The sequence below is a fragment of the Theileria annulata genome, chromosome 1 (assembly GCF_000003225.4).
Source record: "Theileria annulata chromosome 1, complete sequence, *** SEQUENCING IN PROGRESS ***".
In the NCBI taxonomy this organism is placed as follows: domain Eukaryota; phylum Apicomplexa; class Aconoidasida; order Piroplasmida; family Theileriidae; genus Theileria; species Theileria annulata.
In genome coordinates this window covers 1906540-1932692 of record NC_011129.2, presented here as the reverse complement: position 1 = coordinate 1932692, position 26153 = coordinate 1906540, and the positions used below count along the sequence as shown (strand labels likewise).

The 26153-nt window shown below is 34.2% G+C and overlaps 13 protein-coding genes across 13 annotated transcripts, besides 6 other annotated features; 5 read left to right on the top strand and 8 right to left on the bottom strand.

Moving 5' to 3' along the window:
• Nucleotides 1-131: 131 nt before the first annotated feature.
• Nucleotides 132-776, bottom strand: TA21260 (glutaredoxin, putative; the record flags this gene model as incomplete). The annotated part of the gene is made up of 5 exons (XM_949318.1): nt 132-188; nt 224-285; nt 334-400; nt 477-537; nt 568-776. 5 exons carry the CDS (start codon nt 774-776, stop codon nt 132-134), a joined length of 456 nt encoding a protein of 151 aa, XP_954411.1.
• Nucleotides 705-776: a sequence feature (Signal peptide predicted for TA21260 by SignalP 2.0 HMM (Signal peptide probability 0.952, signal anchor probability 0.040) with cleavage site probability 0.652 between residues 24 and 25).
• A 646-nt stretch (nt 777-1422) lies between these two features.
• Nucleotides 1423-3526, top strand: TA21255 (uncharacterized protein; the record flags this gene model as incomplete). The annotated part of the gene is made up of 2 exons (XM_949317.1): nt 1423-3173; nt 3223-3526. The coding sequence occupies 2 exons, from the start codon at nt 1423-1425 to the stop codon at nt 3524-3526; spliced, it is 2055 nt and encodes a 684-aa protein (XP_954410.1).
• A 266-nt stretch (nt 3527-3792) lies between these two features.
• Nucleotides 3793-4240, top strand: TA21250 (uncharacterized protein; the record flags this gene model as incomplete). Its single annotated transcript, XM_949316.1, has 2 exons — nt 3793-4037; nt 4117-4240. 2 exons carry the CDS (start codon nt 3793-3795, stop codon nt 4238-4240), a joined length of 369 nt encoding a protein of 122 aa, XP_954409.1.
• Nucleotides 4136-4204: a sequence feature (1 probable transmembrane helix predicted for TA21250 by TMHMM2.0 at aa 89-111).
• A 305-nt stretch (nt 4241-4545) lies between the features above and the next one.
• TA21245 (uncharacterized protein) lies at nt 4546-5032 on the top strand (the record flags this gene model as incomplete). The annotated part of the gene is made up of 2 exons (XM_949315.1): nt 4546-4799; nt 4909-5032. The coding sequence occupies 2 exons, from the start codon at nt 4546-4548 to the stop codon at nt 5030-5032; spliced, it is 378 nt and encodes a 125-aa protein (XP_954408.1).
• A 109-nt stretch (nt 5033-5141) lies between these two features.
• Nucleotides 5142-6841, bottom strand: TA21240 (tubulin alpha chain, putative; the record flags this gene model as incomplete). The annotated part of the gene is made up of 4 exons (XM_949314.1): nt 5142-5499; nt 5646-6421; nt 6493-6619; nt 6780-6841. 4 exons carry the CDS (start codon nt 6839-6841, stop codon nt 5142-5144), a joined length of 1323 nt encoding a protein of 440 aa, XP_954407.1.
• Nucleotides 6842-8954: 2113 nt separating this feature from the next.
• TA21235 (uncharacterized protein) lies at nt 8955-12368 on the top strand (the record flags this gene model as incomplete). The annotated part of the gene is made up of 1 exon (XM_949313.1): nt 8955-12368. One exon carries the CDS (start codon nt 8955-8957, stop codon nt 12366-12368), a length of 3414 nt encoding a protein of 1137 aa, XP_954406.1.
• A 203-nt stretch (nt 12369-12571) lies between these two features.
• On the bottom strand, nt 12572-13412 carry TA21230 (P24 family protein, putative; the record flags this gene model as incomplete). The annotated part of the gene is made up of 3 exons (XM_949312.1): nt 12572-12963; nt 12997-13246; nt 13293-13412. 3 exons carry the CDS (start codon nt 13410-13412, stop codon nt 12572-12574), a joined length of 762 nt encoding a protein of 253 aa, XP_954405.1.
• Nucleotides 12605-12673: a sequence feature (1 probable transmembrane helix predicted for TA21230 by TMHMM2.0 at aa 221-243).
• Nucleotides 13347-13412: a sequence feature (Signal peptide predicted for TA21230 by SignalP 2.0 HMM (Signal peptide probability 0.765, signal anchor probability 0.000) with cleavage site probability 0.573 between residues 22 and 23).
• Nucleotides 13413-13513: 101 nt separating this feature from the next.
• On the bottom strand, nt 13514-19461 carry TA21225 (Bromodomain protein, putative; the record flags this gene model as incomplete). The annotated part of the gene is made up of 4 exons (XM_949311.1): nt 13514-16404; nt 16500-18224; nt 18254-18418; nt 18528-19461. 4 exons carry the CDS (start codon nt 19459-19461, stop codon nt 13514-13516), a joined length of 5715 nt encoding a protein of 1904 aa, XP_954404.1.
• Nucleotides 19462-19943: 482 nt separating this feature from the next.
• On the bottom strand, nt 19944-22395 carry TA21220 (uncharacterized protein; the record flags this gene model as incomplete). Its single annotated transcript, XM_949310.1, has 13 exons — nt 19944-20055; nt 20092-20188; nt 20288-20308; nt 20396-20601; nt 20678-20979; nt 21114-21225; nt 21384-21395; nt 21416-21569; nt 21624-21784; nt 21857-21923; nt 21952-21990; nt 22021-22182; nt 22266-22395. The coding sequence occupies 13 exons, from the start codon at nt 22393-22395 to the stop codon at nt 19944-19946; spliced, it is 1575 nt and encodes a 524-aa protein (XP_954403.1).
• Nucleotides 22396-22520: 125 nt separating this feature from the next.
• On the bottom strand, nt 22521-23743 carry TA21215 (uncharacterized protein; the record flags this gene model as incomplete). The annotated part of the gene is made up of 3 exons (XM_949309.1): nt 22521-22658; nt 22749-23046; nt 23103-23743. The coding sequence occupies 3 exons, from the start codon at nt 23741-23743 to the stop codon at nt 22521-22523; spliced, it is 1077 nt and encodes a 358-aa protein (XP_954402.1).
• A 346-nt stretch (nt 23744-24089) lies between these two features.
• On the top strand, nt 24090-24845 carry TA21210 (bet3 transport protein, putative; the record flags this gene model as incomplete). Its single annotated transcript, XM_949308.1, has 5 exons — nt 24090-24143; nt 24183-24280; nt 24316-24415; nt 24511-24693; nt 24753-24845. 5 exons carry the CDS (start codon nt 24090-24092, stop codon nt 24843-24845), a joined length of 528 nt encoding a protein of 175 aa, XP_954401.1.
• A 130-nt stretch (nt 24846-24975) lies between these two features.
• Nucleotides 24976-25421, bottom strand: TA21205 (uncharacterized protein; the record flags this gene model as incomplete). The annotated part of the gene is made up of 2 exons (XM_949307.1): nt 24976-25317; nt 25347-25421. The coding sequence occupies 2 exons, from the start codon at nt 25419-25421 to the stop codon at nt 24976-24978; spliced, it is 417 nt and encodes a 138-aa protein (XP_954400.1).
• Nucleotides 25359-25421: a sequence feature (Signal peptide predicted for TA21205 by SignalP 2.0 HMM (Signal peptide probability 0.978, signal anchor probability 0.000) with cleavage site probability 0.412 between residues 21 and 22).
• Nucleotides 25422-25580: 159 nt separating this feature from the next.
• TA21200 (uncharacterized protein) lies at nt 25581-26139 on the bottom strand (the record flags this gene model as incomplete). Its single annotated transcript, XM_949306.1, has 3 exons — nt 25581-25772; nt 25805-26013; nt 26130-26139. The coding sequence occupies 3 exons, from the start codon at nt 26137-26139 to the stop codon at nt 25581-25583; spliced, it is 411 nt and encodes a 136-aa protein (XP_954399.1).
• Nucleotides 25913-25966: a sequence feature (1 probable transmembrane helix predicted for TA21200 by TMHMM2.0 at aa 20-37).
• Nucleotides 26140-26153: the final 14 nt, after the last annotated feature.

Sequence of the window (26153 nt, the reverse complement as noted above, 5' to 3'; positions counted from 1 at the left end):
AGAAACCTCTCAATCGGCTGATTAATTCTTGAATTTTATTTCCAAAAACAAAAATCATTTTTAAAAAATTAAAAACGATTAAAAATATATGAGAAGTTATATAAAAATTCTGTTAAAGTGTGCGTTTAGAACTATAAATCGGATTTCTTGTAATATTCCATAAACTTCCCGCTTTCAACATCAGAAACCTGGAAAAAATATTAAAACGTATTAAAATTCTTACGGTTTTTGTGGAATCTCCGTAAAACTGTCCGTTAACAAAAACGCGAGGAACACTTCTGGCACCTAATTATAATTATAAATTTAATTTATAAATAGTATTAATGTTTTTACCTGTGAGTTTATTCAAGTAGTCTTGAACTTCATCCATTTTACTGTTAGAATCCAACTCTTCAACGTGCTAAATGATTATTAATTTAATTAACACTTATATAAATATAAATTAGTAAATGAAAATGAGTTAGTCAGAGAAATACCAAATCTTCAAGGTTGAGTTTCTTTAGAGCATCTTTAGCCCTAGTGCAGTATGGGCAGTATCTGAAAATTTTTAATGTGTGGAATACATACGATTTTGAAAAGACTACGACTTTGTGTTTTCTGACGAGACCGTCGACCCAATCCTTAGGTGTTTTTTCAGTCATCTTGAAAGGTAAAGTGAATGAATATTTGCTCCAAAAATCGTAGAAAAAATTGTAGCTAAGACGACTGTGAGAAGGCTGAAGTATTCCTAGAAAAAACAAAGAAGTCAAGTAAAATAGGTAAGATAACGAAGCCATAAACCAAAAAAATTTATTGAACTGCAGAACGAATTCAAATAAATAATTGGAAATAAAGGTATGTTACACCCGAAAACCAAATGATGGGGACACAGTCTGTATGATAAACACAGTGTTATTTGTATTTTTATTCACAAGTGTTTTAAATTCTTCCTTTTTTAACAGTGTATTTCATATACATTTTAATTCTATGCAATTTTTATTGGTTAATGTATTAATATATTCTCCTTCTCACTCACGTTTAAATTACACGTAATTTTTCATAAATTAAGGATATTTGAGATTAAATTTAAATTTCACTTGTTTTTTATATTCCCTATAAGGTTAAAAATATTCTCACATTTCATTTAATGTGTTTTATTTTTCTTTTCCAAAATTTTATTATTCCATTTTATCTCAATAACGCAATAATATTAAGTTTAGAGTTGTAAATTAATTTTAAAAATATCAAAAATTTTAATTAGTCCAATGAAATTCTATTGAATTATCATTGTGCCGATTTCCTGGTTTATCCTATTTGTAACATATGCTCCTATTAAAATTTTATCCATTTAAAATTTTTTTATAATTTTTGTTTACAATTTTCTAAAAAAGTATTTTAAGTTATAATAATGAATATATTTGGAGTAACCAATTAGCTTAAGTCATGGGTGACGGTAATCCTAACCCCTTTCGTAAGACTGAACACTACTACCAGTCTTCTGAATGGACGGGATACTCACAGCCACAGTACACCGATCCCAATTATCGGCCAGAATCTTACCCCAATTCTGAGCCAATGAAATATTTGCCATACGATAACAATTATAACACATATGTACCATCAAATTCCCATGGATATGGACAATCTAATTCACATTATGCGCCACCAAATTCACATAATTATGGACTATCGAATTCTCATAACTATTTACCACAAAATCCTCATAATATACACACAAACCCTCACAGTATGCAATCAAATGTTCACAGTATACAATCAAATCCACATAGTATGCAGTCTAATGTGCCTAATTACGGACAAAGTACACATCCAGTTGATACTGTGAATTTGCCGTATCAAAGTCAAGTAATTGATGCACCAAATATCTCATATTCCACACGCCAAATACCAACAGACCCAGTTTCTGTTCAATACAAACACGATTCAATTCCAATGAGATATAACACATACCCAATGAACTCGGTCAACCCAAATAACTCAGTAAACAATGTTAACCCTGTTAATAATATGAACCAGGTTAATCCAGTAAATTCGGTTAATAGCATGGGATTTATGAATTATTATAACCAAAGGAATATGTCTGGGTATAAGAATGATTCAGATGCAAATTACTACCAGAATTACATGTACTATAGTGGCAGGGTGCCTGGGAGGGCAGGGTCTGACGTCACCAGGCCTGAGATTCACTTTTCGAGAAACTACGAGAATTTGGCAAACAAAAACTTCTTCAACGCCTCACTCTCGTTTAAAGAGGCAGCAACTGCAATGCTGTCAATGGACGCTAATAAGAAGACTCAGTCAAGGCAACGAACCCCAAACAGAGGCAGAGGATCCGCAAGAGGATTGGAAAAGGTTCAGAAAACAGAAAACACTACCCAGACAACCTCAATACTCGATCAAAGTGTCCCACGAGTTGAACAGAATGTATACCAAAAGTATTCCAACACCAAAACCATGTATCAACCACAAGCATCCAAGAATATTGAACCTACTCCAGCGGTCCAATTTTCACAGTATAATCCAGCCGAAATGAGTAACAGAGCAGATGTTATTAACAGAATGGAAATGAATAATAGGATTGGAGATATGAACAGGGTTGACATGAACAATAGGGTTGGAGATATGAACAGGGTTGACATGAATAGAATGAATATGAATAGGGTTGAGATCAATAGAGGAGATATGGTAAAACAGGGTGAGATGGGTGGTAAGGATTCTGGGTATAACAATTACTTTATGATAAATAGTAAGATTAATAGTCCAGAGTACGCAAAGTATAGGAACAGAGGATTGCAACAACTCACCCAGTATAACTTAATGTCACAGTATAGTCAACAGCATGGAATTGGTAATTACATTTCCAACGTTAACAATTACCCAAATGTCAACAACTTTCCTACCGTTAACAATTACTCTAACGTTAATAACTATCCGAACGTTAACAGGAACTTTAAGAAAATTGGCCCAAACGCAATCCAGGGCCCGCCCAGATTCATACCACCAATCCACAAGCCAGTTCCACCCCTAAGAAATGAACCAATCAACAAACTTCACGTCATCGAGGAAATTCACGCCGACAACGATTACATGAATAATATCAAAACCAACTCAATCTCGTCCGCTTGTTCACTCATGGAATCGTTTCAACACTCATTATCCAATAAACGTAAAAGGTATCAAACATTATTTATTCTATAATTATAATATTATATAATGAAATAGGATAAGAAATTGTTTGGTTGAGGATTGTAGAAATGTTATCGGAGAACAGCCTAAGATAGACATACAATATTCAAGTACAGAGGTTAACGGGAAGAAAAGGTACTTTTTGCCGGAGATTTTGTCATCTCTTTTGCCATACCACGTCTTCTATTGCGACGAACTAGAACAACCAGAAACAACCAAATTCGATTACTCAGAAATCAAAGACCAAATCAAACAAGTACAACAAAATGTCGAAAATATCTCAAATAACAGTGATTACTCACTTAATCAATCGGTAAACCCCTATTTACTATTCATTTAATTGTTAATCTAACTATTTAATTAATTGTTAATCTAACTATTCAATTAATTGACTGATGAGTAATGGAATATTGTATAGGTATACACATGTGTGAAAGAGTCATTAGTAGTTTGTAACGAATTCGCGTTTGGACCCAGAAAATTTGAATCCAACACGCCTCAATAATTTCACACTAACACACCACTTCATCACCATACAAATCAATATATTATACAATCATCACAACATAAATAATACATTATATATTGATAGCATTTTATTATTAAATGAGTAATGTATACCTGAGGTGCTTGAATAGTGTATATAAGAGTAGAAGCTCGCTTTTGGGAGGAGTTCAGGTCAGGGGAGTTAAATCCTTGAAGGACGTAGAAATTATTTCTAAAGTTACAGATGAGTACCAAAAAAGGTTTGAAGACTCTGATTCAAGTGCCAAAAGGGAAAAAGATGAAAGAAGGAAACAAACAATTAAATACGTCTACTATAATCCAACATTTCTGCAGAAATTACTAATGTAAGTTTCATTCATTGGATTTAAATAAATAAATAAATAATATATTTATATAATTCCGGGAGCTAATAGGTTAATTTAGAGCCAGAGCCAGATTTTTTGCAACAGGATGGATTTACCTTCTCACTGCCATCCTGACATACTCCGGAGTCAAGTTCATGTTCTGGTTTGACAAGTACTCACATAAGAATCGATATTACATATGACGAATTTTGGAAATGGATTCTAATAATGTGCTAAAATTTAGAAAAAATATTCTGGAATCGAAATTTTAACTAATTTTAATATTCTTCACATTTGCTGTTGTTAATATTGTATTTAAGTTGGTTGAGTGAATATATTACTACAAGTTCAAGGCATTTTTTTGGAAGATGTGTAAACAGGTTATTTGAGCGGGCACTATGTTGTAAACATCGTTTTCAAATTTATTTTATAATTTATTCAATAATTAACATATTGAGTTTATAATTCAATTTTATATTTAATAAAAATTATAGTATTGATGAAATAAATGTCGGTGTTGAAATATCAGAGTCGGAGGTTCTTCTCAGTGATGGGAAGGGACAGCGCCGACCTCTCTTCCAAGATTTCGAAGAGAATGACGCCAAAGTATACACAAAAACCACTGGGAAGTTACCCGTTTCCGCCCGAACATGAAATGCTCTGGAAAAACAGGAGGACTATTCTCGGGGGTTACTTTCAGCATTCAATCTCGCCTTTTCAACTTAAATTTGTATATCCACTCATACACCAAGGGCCTGCAAGGTAATTTCCCAAATATACCTGTTTTAATGCAATTAATATATCATTAGTACAGCTAGACAATTAAATAACACCAAGTATTTAATATTAACATGGAGTAAAAAATGTGTAGAGTGTGGGCTAAGCTTTCTCAGACGTTCTGGTGGGTAATCTGGCCACTTTCTATGGGATACCTAGGCTTCAAAACAATTGAAAAATTGCATCAAAAATACTTAAAACGACATAACTATTTTTAACCACTCATAATACAATTATTTTTCATATGTATAACTTATGGGTGTATTATGTTGAATAAAAGTGAAAAAGATGTACGTTGAAAAATTGAAATATTTGTGGTAAAACGAGTTACTGGGTGCCGGCGCTCTCGTAGTCCTTTTCAAGCGCAGCCACGTCTTCCCTGGCCTCCTGGAACTCACACTCCTCCATACCCTCGCTAATGTACCAGTGAACGAAAGCACGCTTGGCGTACATTAAGTCAAACTTCTTGTCCATCCTGGTGAAAACCTCGGCAATTGAAGTCGAGTTACTGATCATGCACACTGCCCTCGAGGGCCTGGAAATGTCATCGCCCGGAACAACACACGGGGGCTGATAGTTAATTCCAAATTTAAATCCAGTGGGAGACCAGTCAACGAATCTCACAGTCTTCTTGTTCTTCACAGCCGCTATTGCATTATTCACATCCTTTGGTACGACATCACCCCTATTCAAAATTAATACCATAATATTAAACAAATTTAAATTAGAATAGTATAATAATAGTGTTACGATAATGGAGTAATAAATATTTAGGTATATAATATAATAGGCCTAAAGGCCAATAATAATAATAATAGAGAAAAGAGATACCTGTACATAAGACAACATGACATGTAGTATCCAGTTCTTGGATCACACTCAGCCATCATGGATTTGGGGTCGAAAGCAGAAAAGGTGATTTCGGAAACAGACATTTGTTCATGCTTGGCCTTCCTCTTACTTATTATCGGTGAATAAGATGACAGCATAAAGTGAATTCTGGGATAGGGAACAAGGTTAGTTTGGAACTCTCCCATGTCAACATTGAGTGCACCGTCAAACCTCAAAGAGGTCGTGAGTGAGGAAATTACTTGGGCAATGATCTTGTTCAAGTTTTCATGGTTAGGACGCCCGATTTCAAGGTTGTTCTTACAGATTCCATAGATGGCCTCGTTGTCAAGTACTACAGCGACATCAGAGTGCTCGAGAAGAGAATGGGTAGTCAACACTGAGTTGTAAGGCTCTACAACTGCAGTGGAGACTTGAGGTGATGGCCAGATGCAGAAGGAAAGTTTGGTCTTCCTTTCGAACTCTGCGCCAATGTTCTCCAACAACAAACTACCAGTACCTGAACCAGTACCTCCACCAACTGCGGAGAAGAACAAAAAGCCCTGAATACTGTCACAGTTGTCGGTGAGTCTCCTGATCCTGTCCATAACTGGGGAGTAGATGTCACGTCCTACTGTGTAATGACCCCTTGCGAAGTTGTTCGCTGCATCTTCCTTTCCGGAAATCAATTGCTCAGGGTGGTACAAACCTCCGAATCTGCTTTTCTCAACTGAGTCTATAACACTTGGTTCCAAGTCCACAAACACACATCTGGGAACCTATACACATTTTTTAAATCAATATATATAATGTTAAAATACTATAGTTAATCTTAAATATGCCTAATTACCTGTCTGCCGGATTGGGATTCTGAAAAGAATGTGTGGAAAGCATTACTTTCTTCACCCTTGTTGTTTTTGTCAACGATCTCGGTGCTACCGTCGGGCCTCACTCCGTGCTCAGCACAAAATAACTCCCTACAAAAATTTTTATCATTTCATTTATTCATTTATATACTGATTACATACTACTATACATATAATATATAAAATATAGTATATAATTAGCATATAAATGAATATATTTATATGTAATTCCGTAAATAAATAGTTGTGTAAAAGAGTATTTAAAAATTACCAAACGGAGCTTCCAAGTTGTACACCGGCTTGTCCTACGTGAATTGCAATAATTTCTCTCATTTTGTTTGTTTGAGTTAGAAATTATTTATCTGGTCTGATTCCTTTTTTGTGTAGAATCTTGTGGTTTTTAAAACTGAATGTGAAAATCAATACTAAAAAGAACTTTTATTGATTTTTAAATCTATTTAATATTTTGTTAAGATATTTTTGTTAATAGTTAAAAAATAATTTTAAGCACGTAATTTTTCGATCTGCGTCTCCTAAGACGCAACCTAGATCTCACTCCGACTGTACCCTCAAAAATGCCTACTTCTTTTAAATCTGATCACTAAATTGAAAATTCAGAAGAAAAAATTATCAACTAACTACGGCGTCTCTAGCGATTTTTTTACTAACTAAAACACAAATTTACACATTTTCGCTTATCACATGCACATCTATTTACGGCCTATTTTTATTTCAAACTGATCCATTCAGATACAGACACGTTTAAATATATATAAACTCAGATAAATATTTATATTTAACTAAACAATTAGTTGTTTTGGATCTGAAACATGAATAATATTTGAAGAGTGTAAAATGTACTTTCAATATATAGATAAACTTTATAATAAAATTTTATGTATAATAGCCTAAATTTGTAAATTATATCAATATTTATTAAATCAAATTCCAAAGTAATATTGATAAATAAAACCTGTTAGAAATTTAGAAAATACCATAAATAACAAGATAGTGTAAAAATATCAAGAGATTCTGGAATTAACTAGTGATAATAAAATCTCGAGAATAAGTCAGTAAATTATAATTAAAAAAGACCGTTGTTGTATTGTGGAAGCATATATAACCGAGAGTAAATAGTTGGATTCAAGAATCCAGAATATTTGAAAAGGAATAAATAATTGTTTCTAAAATACAACTGAATTAAATTGAAAAATTACTCAAAAAATTTGAAAATAAAAATAACATTGAGTCTAAACAATATAATCATATGCAATGATATATAATCCAAATGATCTGGGTAACTTGAGAATAAATAAAATTTAAAGTGATAAAAAGAGTGTTTAATTGAAATTCTGGAGAAATTAAGTGAAAGTGAAATTTTAGAAGTAATGTTAGGGGGAGTGAAAAATGGAGATGAATTAAATATGAGATTTCTGGGCAAAAAACAGGAACAATTAATTAAAAAATTATAGAAAAACTAAAGGTGTTTATAGGTCAGAAAAGAATAATAATATTTGTACTATTCACTATCCATGCATTTTGCACGATATATAGGCATTCCCGCCCTGGGACCCAATTAATCTTAAGAAGTTGAATCAGAAAGTTATTTTTGGCTACGGTTCTCTCCACTTTCACACTATAATTTTGATGTACAAAGCCACTCAAAGTCGCCCATTTTACCACCATTTTTCATGATCGGGTCCATTTCTTCGCAGGATACCATCTTTAGCTCATACGCGACTCTGTTTTTTATTCATTAAAGCTTTGACAAGACCACCGTTCAAGAATTTAATTCCAATTGACTTTGTTCTGATTATTCCAGAGCATCTAGGGAGTATGGTGAATTAATTTACTAAGCCGTATATGAACCAGGAAAAAATTCTATAGTATTTTTATATTTTAACCGTATTTTTCAAGTCAATACCACTATTTCAAGGTATTTTTGGTTTTACTATTCAATAGCCAAACGTTTTTTTTGATTTTTTTTCAATTTATCGTAATTTCAGATTTTAGCATATTTTCAAAATTGATTGTACTGTTATAATTGTTTTATTTCATAATTAGTATCTTGATATAATACTTTCATTTAATATTGGTTATTTTAAAGCATTTTGGGTTACTTTTCTTCCCATCCGTGTTATATTTACACCGAATTCTTTAGTTCAATTATATACAATTGATTTGATAAATTTCACAAATCAATATAGCAAAACATAAAGTAAAGACCAAATAAAGATCATATAAGACCAGAAATCCATGTTGTTTTTGTGTGATCGCATATTTGGATAATAATAAAATATTTGAAGTAATTAATGAATCCTCATTCTAGTAGCGAATTTTGTTTACATTTTAGAGAAGAAATATCAACTAGGGAAACTTGACAATGAAAGTAGTTCCAGAAAATTGGAAATAAATAGGAGAAGTTCAGCCGACCTCAAGTGAGAATATGTCTAGTCATAAGGAACAGATTTTACGTAGTCCAGGACCTTATGACTACTGTAAATGCAGATGCAATGTTCCATATTATATACCGTACAATTGCTTTCTAGACCAACCAGATACACATTCAAATACACATAGCCATACGCACTGCCACACGCAATCAAATAGTAATGATTCAAACGATGAATCAGTAAACAAGTCTAAAAATGTAAAAACTAATCGGAGCGATGTAAGAGAAGTAGTAAGAAGCAGTGATGGATCAGAAGATTCACCCTTGATGAGTGATGAAACTGATTTGACATACTGTAACCTAGATAATGGGCTCGAGTGTACAGACTTCCTCGAAGGAATACACTGCATAAACTGTGATAAGCCTTTTGTGATGTATACAAACCTAGATTTCAAACTCTTCGATAACTGGATCAACTACGTCTTTTACCACAATTCCATCAACCAACTGACACATAGCATTGATAAAAGTGAAGCAGAAGCCGACCATAAATTAAATGGTAGGGATAAATATAAATTAAACGAAGCGGATAAGGTTTATAAATCAAATGATTCAGATACAGTGTATAATGATAAGTTAAATGATACAATCGATGAAGAATCTAATGAGATGGTAGATGACATCACAAGTATAGGTGATATAATGAGCTCAATCCTGATGTCAAGTGAAGAGACAATGTTTGGTATAATAAATAATATATCACCGGGAGAACACTGCACAAATGAGAAAAATCAATTATTTGATAGCGTTAAAAGATTTTTACAGTATTGCTTGGGTGAGGATACAATAGTACATTTGACAGGTTCCACAGCATATGACATCGACATTGACTACTCCGAAGGAACCTCTGCAGCAGCCTATTCAGACCTTGACATCGTGCTTTTGAGTAATTCGTTCGGAGGAGACCCGAGAATCATACTCCAAAAGGTCTATAGCGAGTTGACAAACATGCAACACGTGCTCAAGGAGAGAAATAAGTGCCCGATCTGGGTCCTAGCAGACTCCAACATAAAACTGGTAGAATCAGCCAAGGTTCCAATCATAATAATTGAGACCAAAAACGGTTTATTATGCGACATTTCAGTAAACACGCTCTACCCTCTGCTACACACTGAGCTCTTTAAGAGTTATATCGACGAACACCCAATGGTGAGACCCTTGATGCGAATAATCAAGCACTGGCTAATAGTGCGTGGAATTCCGACTATGAAGGAAGGAGGATTCCCATCAATCCTCTGGATGTCACTTTTTAGCAACTCACTTGACGCCACTAATCTAAACACAGCCACCAGTAATTTAGAGTATTCATATCCATTCCCATTTAACGCCTCTGACACACTCGTTTCATCAGAACCACTAGATGATGCACTCATTACTAAACAAGTGATGGATAACAGTAAAACAGTTGACAGCATGGAGAATAATAACGGTACAATGACATTGACAAATTCAACGTCATTGGTTGAAACGCCATTCACGTACTCACCAAATTCTTCAATTACGCAAGTCTCACAGACAAACCCTACCAACAATGACATTCATGACACAGTTAGTAGCGATAATCAGCACAATTTTACCAGCGAAATCCATGACACAGCTAGTAATAACGATGAAAACGAGAGTATGTATGAAGGATCAGAAGAGTCAGAGGAGGTGTACGAAGAGTTTAATTTCAATGAAACATACAGAGAAATGTACATGTCGGAATATAATATGAAAGGCTGTTCAATAGGTCAGTTGTGGAACCGTTTACAGGGCGGAAGAGGAGAATACGGAATCTTGTGTTCATTGGAAAAGTGTTTCTACAATTTGTCAAAGGGACTGAGTTTGATGGACATCGTTAACAGATTCGCGCACATCAAGAACGGAAGCGATTACGGAGGAATGTCAACCTTCTGTATAAACGTCATCAGACTCATAGAAATGGAACCGAACGTGCCCTACGGTACATGGCTAGTATACTTCTATGAGCTCAACAGAGCTAAAGAATACATGAATTTGTATTCTAAACGCCTTGAAATTCTTGTAACACTACTCTCATTTCTCAGATTACTCACCAATCCTCATAATAACCCAGCAAATCACAATAATAATACTTCTAGCAATATTGATACAAACAGTGCCAATAATAATAATAATAATGATCAAAAGTGTAATAAAATTAGTAGGTCAGACTTGGAAGATTTGACTTCAAATATATGCCACTCGTTTGGATATGATTTATCGTACCTATGGGATTCCACAAAACAAGACCCACACTCAAAGGAGGAATTCAACCCTTTGTATCTCAACAACAAGTACGCCTTCGGCTACTCTTTATCAAACGACTCCCTGAATACTATTGACGTAGTTTCCACCGATATCTCCACGGATACAGCAGTTTCATCCGACAACAACACTGCCAAACCGAACCCAAAAGCTAATTTTAAACAACATAGTCTGGACAATTTAGATCCTAAAAAGGATAATGAGGAGGATAAGGACGTGATGAAGATAATTGAGGAGTTTGTACAGAGAGTCTCGACCATGTTGAGAATACAGCTGAAAAGTGAAGATTTGCTACGTAACATAAAATTGTTAACGTATCATATGTTCCAGCAATTTAAAATAATCCCAAACGAGATATTCGAAAAGGCACACTATAATTTGTATACAATTCCAGTCTCAATAGACCCCCCAACACCAATTGAAGATGAGGGGTCAGATTATACAACCGGAAGCCAAAGAGGAGGAGGATTTGAAAGCTGTTTGTGGAATGATAGTGGTTGGTATATCGTAGTGTTGCAGGATAGTTTGTGCATAGTGAAGGTGATCAAAATATGTATAGAATGGGACTTTTGGTGGTCCAAGGAGTTTGTAAGTAGAAGAGATTCCCGCTCCATTTTCCATGGCTTTGTGTACAGACAATTGAGACTAGATGACATGAAAAAAGCAGAACCACAGTTGCAATCGCAGCTACAATCAGCCTCACGTGCACAATTCAATAGCAATAGTGTAAACTCACCTTCAATCCTGATCAAGCGAGGCGCCTTGGTGCTTTTCAACCCCTGCGATATTGTCAGCAAACTCCACGTGCTCAAAGTCGTCAAACATGAACAGTACATCAGCCCATCACTATACAGTACAGATTTCTACACTGGAGTCAAATGTATTTACGTTCTACCCGGGTTCGAAGTCGACCGTTTCATGTGCTTCGACCAGATTGTACACAAGCTTAAACACTACGTCGAGTTCAGACCCCAGGTCAGCTTCTGCAAGCTCTGCGGAATAGTAAACATGAAGAAGATAAACCCCTACACTGAGTATAAAATCCCCCAGAGGAAGCTCAGGAACGCCAAATACGTCCTCTGTAACCAAAAGTACAACCACATCTACAATCTCATGCAGTTCAGCCATAACCTCAAATAATCTAATACCACACACTAATTGTATTTTTGTAAATATAGATAATTAATTAATTAAATATATATATAAATTAATAAATATATTACTTGGTGGTTAGCATTTCTAAAATTGTTATCCCATGCATATTATTTAAATTGTGTACATCAAGTTCAGTATATTATAATTACATCAATGTTTACGTAGTGTGTTCTGCACATTGAGTTCGGCTATAGAATCCTTTTATTGGAGACGGTCTTCTTCACGTACCAAATGCTTATGAGTGAACAGACGAGAATTACAGTGAATTGAAGAAGAGCGTAGAGCAGTAAACGGCCCTGGGCCTTTTTGGTGGCGTTCATTTGCCTGTTATTGTGAGTCCAAAAGTACCTAAACTGAGAGTAAATGTTATCAATGTGCTCTTCTAGTTTTTTAATCCTATTAAAGGTGTTTTCCACATGTTCAGTCTTCAAAATCGAGTGATCGTCTGTGCCGGTAGCGAAGGTCACTGCCACTGGAGTCATCCAGTGGGTGTTTGTGAGCGATATTTGATAGTCTCCAACCATGTTCGCATCCACTGAAAACAAACCTTCAGGGGAATCATTAGTATACAAAACTTGGTCTAAATTTTAATTAAATTTGGAAAAAAACTTACTGATTGGAGATCTAACTACAACTTGAACACTTAAATAATCATCTTTGGAAGTCGTGAAGAACATGCCCTTGATTGTTGTCGGCTGCTTAACAACCGTTTCATAAAACACTTCGCTCGATTTGGGCGAGATTAAAACTGAAAGTAGCGATTTTGGGTGGAAGTCGGCCATTTTCTCGTTCCACTCGTTGTAGTAGGGGATATCGTCGTGGAAGTCCTCCTCTCGGTCCAGAGAATCCGGTGGAGTCATGTCCTAAGAAATGATTAGTTATTTTTAAAAATTTAAGCTTAAAATTTACCAAATCATGGTCTGGGTACTCTTCATACATACAAGAGCATAGCTTTACGTCAAGTGTGATGATTTTTTCTAGAAACCACCAACTTGATAAAAATATTAAAATATGCTTTAAACTAATCATTATAAATATATAAAATGTATTTTGTGAAGATCAAAACATTTAAAGTTATTTACACTCCAAATTGGAATCTCCTCATATTATTTTACATTTTCATCTACACCTCAGGCATCAGAAACGGAATTCACATCTTGTGTATTTAAATCAGTTTGTTGAGTGTTGTAATTAGTTGGTTGTGTATTTAAATCTGTACCTTGTGTATTGTAATTAGTTTGCTGAGTATTGTAACTACTGTCATCAGTGTTAACGGTAATCTGACTACTAAAGCTAGTCTGCTGAGTGTTAAAACTAGTTTCCTCAGTATTAACAGTATTCTGGGTGTTTACAGCAATGCCATTGAGAGTATTAAGGGAGTTGCGATAGGAATTAATATGGTTTGAGTGTATGTGTTGAATAAGTTTGGCATGTTGCTTGTTTTGAATGTGAGATGAGATTCTGGAACTGAGGTCGTCAACAAGTATCTGTGACATGTGCCTTAACCATGCGTTTTGTGAATGCTCTGAGTTGTAAAGCTTGCAGTTTATTTCAAGGAGAAGAATGTCAGTCATGAGGCTTGAAATTGTTGTGTAATACTTGTTTTTGACTCTGAGTTTGATAAGTGAAAGCCAAACTGGTTTCTGAATCACTTTATAATAATTTGGGGCGATGGTTTCCGATATTCTGTTCATAAATGGCTTATATCTATTCTCTTTCTCTATACTTGTTATTATTTTATTTATTATCTTAATGTCTGGTGTGCTTATTATACCGTGATCATCTATATCAACTCCGTTAATATTATTAAGCCCATTAACTCCGCCGTTAATAGTGCTAGCAATATCAACTCCACTAGTACCAATGGTCTTGAAATCACTCGATTGATGGTATTTAAGTCTGTGAAGAGGGTCAAATGTGTCCGATGAACGCTTCCGCTTAGATTCTGAAGGTTCTAGTGGGAATTCTATATCTGAGTCATAAGTAGTGTTGAAAGTATGGAACAGTGACTCGGTATCCTTCATGATTGCGATTGGTTTTGTTAATAAATCATCGTCACTGGTGTCGACTTCCGGCTCCTTCCGTGTTTGTCTTGAAAGTGGGTCGTGTTTGAGTTTATCTCCAGAGTATAGCGGGCATTTGGGGTTTGATGCGATATGTCCTGACTGTCCGCAATTGCGGCAAATGCGTTTTCCAAAGTTATTGTTAACGTTGCTCACAAAGATAGTCTCGTTTGGAATGTGTGTCTTCTTCTCTGCGCAACGCTTTCTCCAACGTAACACCTTTTCTATATTCTCTTGGCCGTATACAAATACTGCTCTTTCACTCCCAAAGGGCTCTGAGGGTGTTTTCCTACTCTGGCGTAACCACATTAGGCCCAAAACAGGTATCAAATTACTATCATCTATCACCAAATCGATATTCTTCTTCATATTAATTGATTCCTTCAATAGTCTTAACTCTTCTCTTTCCTTCTCTATATCGTCCACTTTCTCCACCGAGTCATTACCAACACTTACAAATGAGTCAGCTCCTATATCATTGACCTTGTTAACATTAATTAAATCCGTAGAATCAATTCTAACTACCTTTTCATCAGCTTCATATTCATCTTCCGTGTAATCTAAGCGTGAATGTGCGAGTACAGACTTTTGTTTAAGTATGATTTGTCTGAGTTGGGACTGATATTCGCTGGGTGGGATTCTGAACTTATTGGAGTCGTCAAAATTTTTGACTACTCCGAAACCATCTCGGTATTGTCGTACGAGTGCCACTTGGTCCCAGCGTGGGAGCGTTTTAATTACGGCTTCACTGACTCCGTACATCAGTAGACGCTTTGAGAGTTCCTCCATCGAGAGTTTGCGCAAGTCTTCGTAGTTGTTTCCAACAATGCTGATGTTGTATATGTTACTTCCCATGTTTGTGTTAATGTTCGTATAGATCTGGCGCTTTAGTAAATTTATTGCCAAACCTGAATTTGATGGGTCTCCTAAACCGTATAATGAAAACTGGCCATTCCCTTTCAATACCATTCTTACATCATTTGCTATATTCCAGCTTGTCAACTTCAATATCTTTTCTATATATCCTACTCTTGCGCTTATTCCACTCGGAGTTTCCTTACTTTCTTCATTATCATTTTTGGAATTAAATGTGTTTAAATTATCATTATCGCTGGATGATTGTGAAAGACCGTAGAGGGTGTATTGATTGAGTGGAATATTGAATTTTTGTAGTTTATTTGTAACGATGTTCTGATCAATGTTCAGCGTGACTAATCTTGTGTAGTATGTTTTCTTAAGGCTTTTGAGCTTTTCTAGTGCTTGTGAAATGGAACTTTTGAAGTGGTTTTCCTGCTGTTGTAGGATTGAGCAGACCACTGAAATTCCTTCGTGGCTCATCAAACGGCTGATTCCTCTCGATTTGACTCTGAATTTCTGGGATCGTGTGCTCTCTAACGAACACACAACTTCTGGTTTTATTGTTGCTTGGATCATCTTCTCAAGTGCTTGTGGACGCATACTGAAAATTGAAGTACTTTCTACCTGTTTAAGTACTGCTGTAATTTCTTTTTCTGGAATCACTGGGTAAAACTTCTTCCTAGCAACTTTACGTAGCCTTTTCATATCAGTCAACGGGTTAATCATTGCTGTCTTTAGCACCCACGCCTTCAGCAATAACTTGTTATCCTCCAGATAGTTCTTACTCTTCGGGCTATTTATTGTGATTTTAGGCTCACATTGTCCCACTGTGCACAATAGGCTATTATCCAACTCCCTTATGTACAACAACTCATCTGCACCAGAATTTGTTTCATTTGGCTGGTTTGACTGTGAATTAATTGAGGATCGTGTCATTATAAAGTCATACATTGGTATTCCCAAGTTCAAGATATCATTATTATTATTCAATACTCTGTTCGATGTCACCTTTATTTTTTCTGTTTCCGGTTGTGTCTTTTCACGATCGAATTGTGTATTTTCAGGACAAAATAAAGTTTTTTTCTTCCTTTCCATTCCTTCTACACATTAATTATATATTTTTCTGTTAATTAAAGTTATATTATACTATGAAATTGTTTATTTATTATCTAACTATATTGTGTATATATAGTACCATTGGAATTGAGTGGGTAGAATATTGGGGCTTTGAAAAGTGTGTTATCTACAATTGATTGTATCTCGTTGGGTTTTAACTGATGGTTTACTCCAAACAATTCATATTCATTATTGTATACTACATTTCCCAGCACATTTTCTTTATTATTTTGTTCTCCGTTATCCCTACCATTTCCACCGCTAGAATTTATGTAAGTATCAATCCTAGATGTCATTCCGATATTATTCAGCAGTAGTGGGTACTGTTCTACGTATTCCAGCAACACAATCTTGGTATCATCGTTCAGACTCAGGTCTGCTGAGTTCACGAAATAATTACTACAGTGATTTTGAAGCCCATCAACTATGTCATCATCTTTATAATTCATATTTATTATTGATTTCACCACTGGATAAACTTGCCATTTTATACTCCACTTTTGGTCTTCTTCTTTTTTCTTCTTACTTCCACAAATGCTACTGAGTACCGATGTTCTGAAGTCGAGTTTATGGAACCTTGAAAAGTGTATCTTTGCCTTATTTCCAACCAATGGCAGGATGTTAACTAGATTTCTTGCTACTCTTGTGTGTATTAACTCTCGCTTATTGAGTATTTCATCATCTTTCCCTGTTTCATGAGGGCCCTGCGATAGATAATGAGAGTCAAATGAGTGGTTTAGAATATTTACATAGTCGCAGTTCTTGAAGAAGGTGTTAACTTCACAGTACTCAACCATAGAATCGTACGCTCTGGAAGACTCGATATTCATAAACGCGTTCTCAATATACTTTAAACTCTTTCCCATGTTTACTAATGCTAGACGTGTTTCTTTGCTCATTGTTTGCAAACGTTTTCTCCATTGTCTTCTAACATCACTTTCTTTACCTGACAATATCACAGTTTCGTCCTTATCACCCTTTTCAGTGGTCCTATCGTTTATGGATTCACCGTGATCTTCTTTATATGGTACATTTAGTAACAAATCGTCCTTGCTATCTACATCCTCAGAAACACTGCTATACACAATTTTTGATGAGTTTAGGTCATAAATTACGCTGTTTACTATTGTTGAAATTTCAGGATGTTTGTAATGCAACAATAACTTCAGGTTTGTCTTACTGACTTTATATAACTTTAATAGTAATCCTATGTTTACCTCATCTTCAGATTTCTTTTCTGATTTTCCTACCGATTGTCCATCTGTATCATTAGTTCTGCTTGTAATTCCATAGAAACTCTTGATATGGTTTTCAAATTCCAGGAAATCTGAGAGTGTCAGTTTATGGTTAAGTTCACTTCTGAACTTATTCCACCTATAATTATAATCGTAGAGATTGAAATTTTCTTTTTTGGGGAGGTTGAACTCTTCCAACTCTCCGAATCGTTCAAATACTTCACTTCTTTTCTCCAAAATTGGCTCCGTTGACTCCGTTACTGACACCGTTTCCTTTGACAATTCTCTCTCTAATTCATTCTCTATATCATCCAACTCGTTTTCCAACTCCAGCTCCAATTCCAATTCATCAATCACATCTTCCTTCTCATCTGTTTGTTCTGGTTGTTTTAATTCTTCTGGTTCCATTTCATTTAATTCAGATTCTTCTACCTTCTCCATTTGTTTTTCTTGTTCCAAATCTTGTTGTTTTTGTACATTAGCTTCTAGTTGATCAGGTTCATCTATTTCCAATCCATCTGATTCATCTTGTTGATCTGATAAATCATCGTCCATTAACCAGAAAAGGTCTGAAAAAATATTTAAATGTAAAAAATACTTTTATTGGTATTATTTGATATTTTTGAGGGATAATTCATTAGTTGGTAAGGGTAAACCTTAATCTTTAGGTTTGACAGTTTCCGCAGCGACCTTCTCAGCGCGTGCATTTCACTATCCAGGTCGTCTTCTTCTTCGAACAAATCCAAATCAACCACTATTTCATCTATATCATCATGATTCCTCATTTTATTTCATATACTTAACATTATTTACGTATAAACTAATTTAATATGTTATATATAGAATAATATAGTAATAGTGGTGTGTAGTACCTGAGAGTGTGTAAAATCGATTAATTGCCCATGCCATTTCCATATCTTTAATGGATTTTTTTGCCTTCTTATCAGAGTCGATTTTATCGGATTCTAATTTATTATCTATCTGTTCAGGTTCTGATTTCTGTTCTGTATGGGCGGGGTCTACTTTAGGCGGTTGTTGTGGAGGTTGTTCCGAAGTTTGAGGTTTGAGATTATCAGGGAGTTTGAAAAGGGATCTGTTTTTTTCAATCATCTTCTTCCAGATTTTGACTTGGCACATTTCACGGATTTCGACTGAGGCTGTTACACCCTTGAAAGTTTCATGAAACTCTGAGGATTTTCTGCTCAAAGAGTGTTTTAAGTGCTTCAAATCGCGTTTGGTATAGTCTCTGCCGTGCTCCTTCCCCCTTGAAAAATCCTTACCTAAACCCTCTTCCGATATAGATGGGACAAAGGGGAACATCGGGAGCATACGATGGGGCTGAATCAACTTAGAATCAGTCAAAGATTCTTTCTTACTTCCTTGGATCGACTGCGGGTCGTATCTGAACATCTCCATCGTTCCATCTTCTATCGCACTGCCGACCTCCGACACATTATTAGATCCGCCGTCACACACTCGGCTCTTGCCCACACCCGCTGGTTTATTTATCTTATTTGTCTGAAAGTTGCCTGGTGTTTGTAGATGACTTCCTTGAGTGGCCGAAAAAAACCCGTTCATCACTCCGGCTTGGGAGCCGAACAAGCTTACTGGTCCTGAGGGTCGAAGATTCATAGTTTTTTTAGCTTCATCTGGATCATAGCTAAAATCTTGTTCTGCGATGTTCATTTTAGGCAACGTTGAGAGGCTGAAGAATGGAAATGAGGTGTTCGTCGTCACTTTGGTATCAGGTTCATTCATTTCTTCTTTATCCATTGAGGGCTCATAGTCAGAATCGCTATTTGGCATTCTTTTTAATATTTTAGGTAGATTTTTAGGAAACTTGGTAAATCATTGTAGATTACAATTAAAATACCGAAAAGTTGGAAAAGTTGAGGAAAATTATTAGGACAAATTGTACAAAGGTGAAATATATTAGGAAATATGTAAATAATAGAGTTGTTACATTAATATGAATGGAAATGGATAAAAATATTAACTTGTGTAAACTATCTTTCATGACACGAATACCCCTATAAAAAAACACTCGATAATTATTCAGAAAATCAAGTTTTAAAATTCCATCTCTCTGAATCATTTAAGTTTCTATAAAATATTTCCTAATTTTCTGTAACAATCTTAAAATGAAGTCCTTTATACTTTTGTGAAACACATTTGGCTTATTTTTTAACGTGATCTTTTCTTATCTCTAGACCTCTTAAAATTTTTAGTGGGCCTTTTGCCTTTCACAATTTCATATGATTTGTTAAAAATTATCACTTTAATAAATTTTATGAATCAACTCCTATGTTGTCAATAGGCAAAATTTTAATAAATTCATCTAAAAGAGCGTCTTCCATTTCAGCCATTTCTCTAAACCACTCTGCCTTTTCATGGTCGTACCTATAGGCAATTATGGTCTCAAATTACACTATTTACCCTAATAAGTGTAATATGCCATGTGCCATAATAAAGCACATTCTTATGTTAATATCAGAAATTCCCTTCATCCTGGCTGCTACTCCTCCCCTAATCACTTATTAAATTTAATATTTTAGTCATAAAAATTTTGAAATTCACCTTTCGCCCAAGTTTAAATTTTGGCAAGACTTGTTGACTATTTTAGAGTCTAAACTGTTTTCAGACTCAATTACACCTTTAATGAATCCTAAAAATTTTTTTAATTCTTAAAATTATGTTTTTAAAACAATTATTTTAGAATTTGTGTGAAAAATCGTTAAACCTGGACATATGAATATTTCTCCCAAATGGTAGTGTTCGGGCGGTTTTAAAGGTGACCTGTTCTTATGGAAGTCTGACTTTAAATACAATAAATCGTCCCTAAGGGATATTATGTCCGTGGGCTTGTTTCCCCCAAATTGTTCAAAATTGATTCTTTTCATGTTTTTTTCGTCTTCTATGAATATGTCAAGCATGAAATCCTCTACCCTAAAATTACAAATTATTTTGTCTTTTATGGTGAAAATGTGTAAGACGAAGTCTGATTTCTTAATTATTAACTAACTTGAGCTCTTGTTTGTAGCATTTTCCAGCTCTGAACAACATTAAATAGTTTACATCAATATCACTTTGTTTGTTTGTTATTGTTATTTTATCTTCCTTAAATATTTTAGTTAGTGTTCCAGGTTCCGGAATTCCAGCATATTCGCTTTCACCAAAATTTACAAATTTTGAAAAGAATCTGTTATTGTCACAGAAATAGCTTTTGTTTTCACTGAGTTTACTGTCAAAATTTCTTGAATTAAGGGTAAAATTTAGCCTTTTACCGAAAAGTGGAGATTCCACTCCCAAACCGTTTGATAATGTCTTAAAAAATACAAATATGCAAGAAAACACAATTTTTAAAATTATTTTCATAATATACAACCATATATCTGTAAATCTACATTTTATATTAATAAATAGTGCAATGTGTAAAAGATTACATCTCCAATAATAACACGGCAGTCGGGGAAAAAAGTTACAATCCGGAAAGGGCTAATGTTAATCATGAAATTAGCATCCAAATACCTGATACTACGATTGCCAAAAACCCTAATCCGACCACACTCGCTATTACCAAAGTCACTAACCTACAAAATTCATGCCATTACTTTTACTACACATATAATAGTATATATGTAGTATAGTATATAGCTAAAGATTGTGTTAAATATTTGTGTAAATTACATTTGAGGAGTTTCCTTTGGTGGCAGAATTTCTCCAGTGACTCTCTAATTAGGCTTAAAACTTAATAATTTACCTTTGTAACGAACGATGTACCTGAAATGAATTAGAAATTATATAGGATTTAATACATTTCTCAACTGCGATAGATAATTTTTCATTTTGTAACAGATTTTGACACATTGGATAAATTGATGACACGACTCTTGTACTTAAATAAGGCTCAACACCTAATAACATTAAAGTTATTATTGTTAATAATAAATTGAGTAGATAAAAAGTACCTTTATTCCATTTAATAACAACATCAGGTTCTTGCTTCGTGTATACAATAATGATTCCGTCCTCACACTTCTGGTGACTTAACTTCCAGCGATCCAATAACTCATCTGCCAAAGTATTTAAATCTTCTCTAGGAATACGATTTATCAGGGCCACTCCTATCCTATTAATTTTCATAATTTAATCTCGACCATTATGAGTATCAGTTTAACACTATTTATATATTATAACATACTTGTAGGGAACATCACCAAAACCCTCACAATGATGGATCGAATTAAGTCTTTCTAGGCTCAACAGTTCTGAAACAATGATTTTTTTGAAAATTACCGTCCAAACGGTCGGCTTCCGAGTTATTTAATAGTTTGTCTGAAACATTGTTTGGTTTGGGCTACACACCTGGGTCACAGACGTATGACTCTTGCACATTAACCCTGTTACACTCAATAGGGTTCATGAATGGGTTTGGAAAGTTTTCCAAAGTCGTCTTCTTTGCAACTAGCGGCTCGGAATAATCAGATAAGTTTGGAGATTCCTCGTTTGGGAGCATTTGGTTCATGTCTTTAAAACATCATTATAAACCTCAATTATAAAGGAAGATATTATATAGCACATGGACAAATACACACTAAGTATATAAATACCTGGAAGGGAGCCTAGTTCCAGCATGATGGTGTTTGTAGGCTTTGAAAGTCCACATTTTAAAAGTGGAGGAAGGTTTGAAAAAAATACGCTAAAATATAAAAATTTTACAAATTGTAAAAAAATTCCCATTTAATCATAAATTATTCATTTTTTATAAATTTATAAAATGTGTAACGTCACCATACACATTCGTTGGTATAAAATTAATTCTGAACCAATTTACATTTAAAACGTTTGATATATAGTTGAAAAGATTATTTAGATTTTAAACTGCGTTTATGTCTTTGAACCCAGCGATTTGAGTTTGGATTCCCCTTTCCCAATCCAATAGTAACATTAGTGAAGGTTGTAAATTGATTTGATGACGATATATTATTTTCCTTAGTATCTTCCTATAAACACATTAACACATTTTATATAATTTTATATAATTTTAGTTTATAATTTAATTAATTTTCTGTATATTGGTATATAGTAATTACGGCATAAAAGTGTGATAATGGATCATCTTTATTTTTGCGATTGACGTTTCTCATGTAATTCTTAAATGCGGGCATTAAAAGTTGGTCTTCTGCAGTAATGTACGGCTTATCTATTCTCCCTGTTGTGGGCTTAGGTTGTGTATATATAGTTCCTCTGGTATTAATCCACTTCCTCGTGTCCCTTGCTATGATTTCTGATGTCTCTGAGTCTACTGTTATTGGGACTCTTTCAACTGTTGCGTTACCGCATTTTGAACAAAACTGTCTAGACGTATTAGGATACACTTCATAACATGACCTAAAACATTGAGTTATAACAATATTTATAATGTAAAATAGTGATATTGAAGTTACCTGCACATTTGCCCCCATCTTCTAATGGATTTAGCTACAAAACCATCCAGAGTAACAACGTTTAGACCCATTTGAATGAGCACATTTTGCATGGCAAAGTCTGTAGTCATACAGGAGACGCTTTTTGCGATGGACTTCTTGACTTGAATGTTGTAACTATTAACGTTATGTGTCCCTATCCAGCAGTCAAAGCCAATGTGATTCAGTTCCTTTTTAGATTTATTCTTGGAATTATTTGACTGTTTGTCGATTTTAAGAGTCATTGGAGCTTCTCTCAACGGGGACAAATCTCCTGTCTCTATCTGCAATCTCCTTGTAAGGGCTATGCATCCGATATCATTATTAGATAAAAATGGCAAATCTCCTGTTAAACTTGCAAATTTCCTCACAAAGGAAACATCTTCTGGAGATGGTTCACGAACAATTGGAGTGTATACAGTTCTAATTGAAGATTCTAACGGGTTCTTTTGCCTATATTTCTCAATCTCCGACTTTATTCCGCTAGTCACGTATATTTTACAGCCTGATTTATCCAGATAAGTGGAACGACAGTATGCTCCGGTATCCACAACCAATGCCTTTTCATTTTCAGAATCTGCTGAGTGAGATTCTGTTGAATTTTTTGGTGAATTCAAATCCATCTTTGGTTATATTAAAAATATTTTCAATTAATTTAATAACATTTGGTTAAAAAAATAATTTTGATAATATATAGAAATTTGAAGACTCTAAAATTTATATTAGTTATAATAATTAAAAATATCAAATATAATACAGTGAAAGAAAAAAAAACAATGAATAAATTCAAAACTAAAAATAACTTATATTTATATTTTAAAAGAAAAATGAATTTGACCCAAATTTATGATTAAAGTTGTAGAAGGTCAATATTACCTGATAATTATCAATGTCGGTGATATTGATTAAATTCGACTTTTATCCATAAAATTTTACTAACATAATAATAAATAAATTGTTTTAATGTAAATGGATAATTATTCGAAATTAGGTGCAAACGCATTTGCGAAGATGGATAAAGTGGTAAGTAAATTGAGAATACTATAATTTTAACATTTTTAGAACTCAGAGCTGTTTTGTCTGACTTACGGCTCAATGATAAGTCAGCTTGTACGTGATAAAGAACACAGCGATGCAGTTAACGATCATTTGATTTTGATGTTAGTTTTTGTGTATAATTTTCAAATTTTGATAGGGGTAAAAATATCGGTAGCAAACTTGTAGACGAACTACTAGCAAAGCTGGGTTGTGTTCCATGTACAGATTTTAGAAGCACAGTTGAAGTTATCGCAAAGGTATACCAATTTTTATAACCATCCCATTTCCAGAACATGCTCATATATTTTATAACTAACTTTCTGTATATATACACTTGAACATAATGGATTAGGTTGGATTTAAGATGTTTTTGGGGATATCTGGAAGTGTTGTGGAGGTTGACCAGGAGAATAAGGTGTACAACATAGTTTTCCAGGAGAATCCGCTCGACCAATTCGTCGAGTTGCCTGAAACTTTAAAGGATTTGAACTATTCTAACATTTTTTGCGGCGTTATAATCGGTGCTTTAGATCAGGTTGGTATACTATACCATACACATGGATAGTGTTGAATAAAATTTTAACATGAATTTAGCTGCAAATGAAGGTCCAATGTTACTTTGTTAAGGATATGCTGAAAGGAGATGATGTTTATGAGATTACAATAAAGCTCGAAGAGGTATTTTAATAACTGCTATACACTTGTAGGTGGTTAAGGAAACGTTATCAGATGAAGAATAATTTTGAATATTTTTAATTTAAAATCACACAAAATTAAATTTTAATGTTATATCAGTATTTGATAAATGCTTATTATACTATTCTTCGTCTTCATCTCCGTCATCCTCCTCCTCGTCTTGATGTTCGTCCTTTTCTGCTTTTTTATCCTTTTCTGGCTTCACTTCTGTGTTTTTAGACTCTTCCTTTTTAGGTTCTTCCTTTTTAACTTCTTTGTTAGGTTCTGGTTTTGGTGGTACTGTCTGATAAATAATCTGAGGTTGTGGCGGAGGCGGCGGTGGAGGAGGGTCGGGAGGAGATACCACATTCGCAATACCCCGAATTATAGGTTTGAAGATATTTCCCAGAAATGACAGAAACAGCTTTCTATTTTCAGGGCGTAAATCTTTATTAAGGGACCTTAGACTTTTCTCCGTTATTTCCTAAAGTTCATATATTCAAAATTTAATACCTCAAGGTCTTGAGTTATCCCATTTCGCACACCAAAGACAACCAACGATAAGGTCAAAAATTTTAAAATTTTCATGTTAAAATTTAAACAATTTTATCATCCTAAGTGAATAGTGGATATAAAACATAAAATTTCTATCTATATAATAGATCCCAGTGAAATATTTCTGAAAATATTCGTATATTTAAATAAAATGAAAGAAAATTCAATTATTAGATTCAAGTTAAATTTATATCAAGAAAATGTAGTACCCCTTTCCTTTGGTCTCAAAGCCTTTTTAAAAGGCTTGGAAATCTTGTTTAACTTTTTTTTGAACCTTTTGCAAGCATGAATTGTATTAGATCGCTTCAGTCTAATCGACTCATTTGGGTCATAAATTTTCTTCATTACCAAATTTACGATGCTTGACTTGCAGTCATTAAGGCACTAGAAAAAATAATTAAGATATATAAGCGAACTGATATTATATCGAAGTCATTTTTTGTGACATCATCGTTAGGCGGAGTGTTTCCACATGCTTTAAAGCAAATGTCATATATACGTGCATTTATAGAAATATCTGATTCGGCACCGCCAATCAAATAAAACAATGTAGAAAAAAATATTAAATTACAAAACAAACCCATTTCATCATGTTTATATTTTATGGTAGAAATTAAAGTGTCAACTTACACATTGTTTTTTTAGTGTACTTTATTTTCTCTTTTGATCCAAATAAAACAATTAAAAATTACTAATAAACCAATAGAATAATATATATATTATATGTAATATATAAAATACTATGCAACATTATATTACATTTTA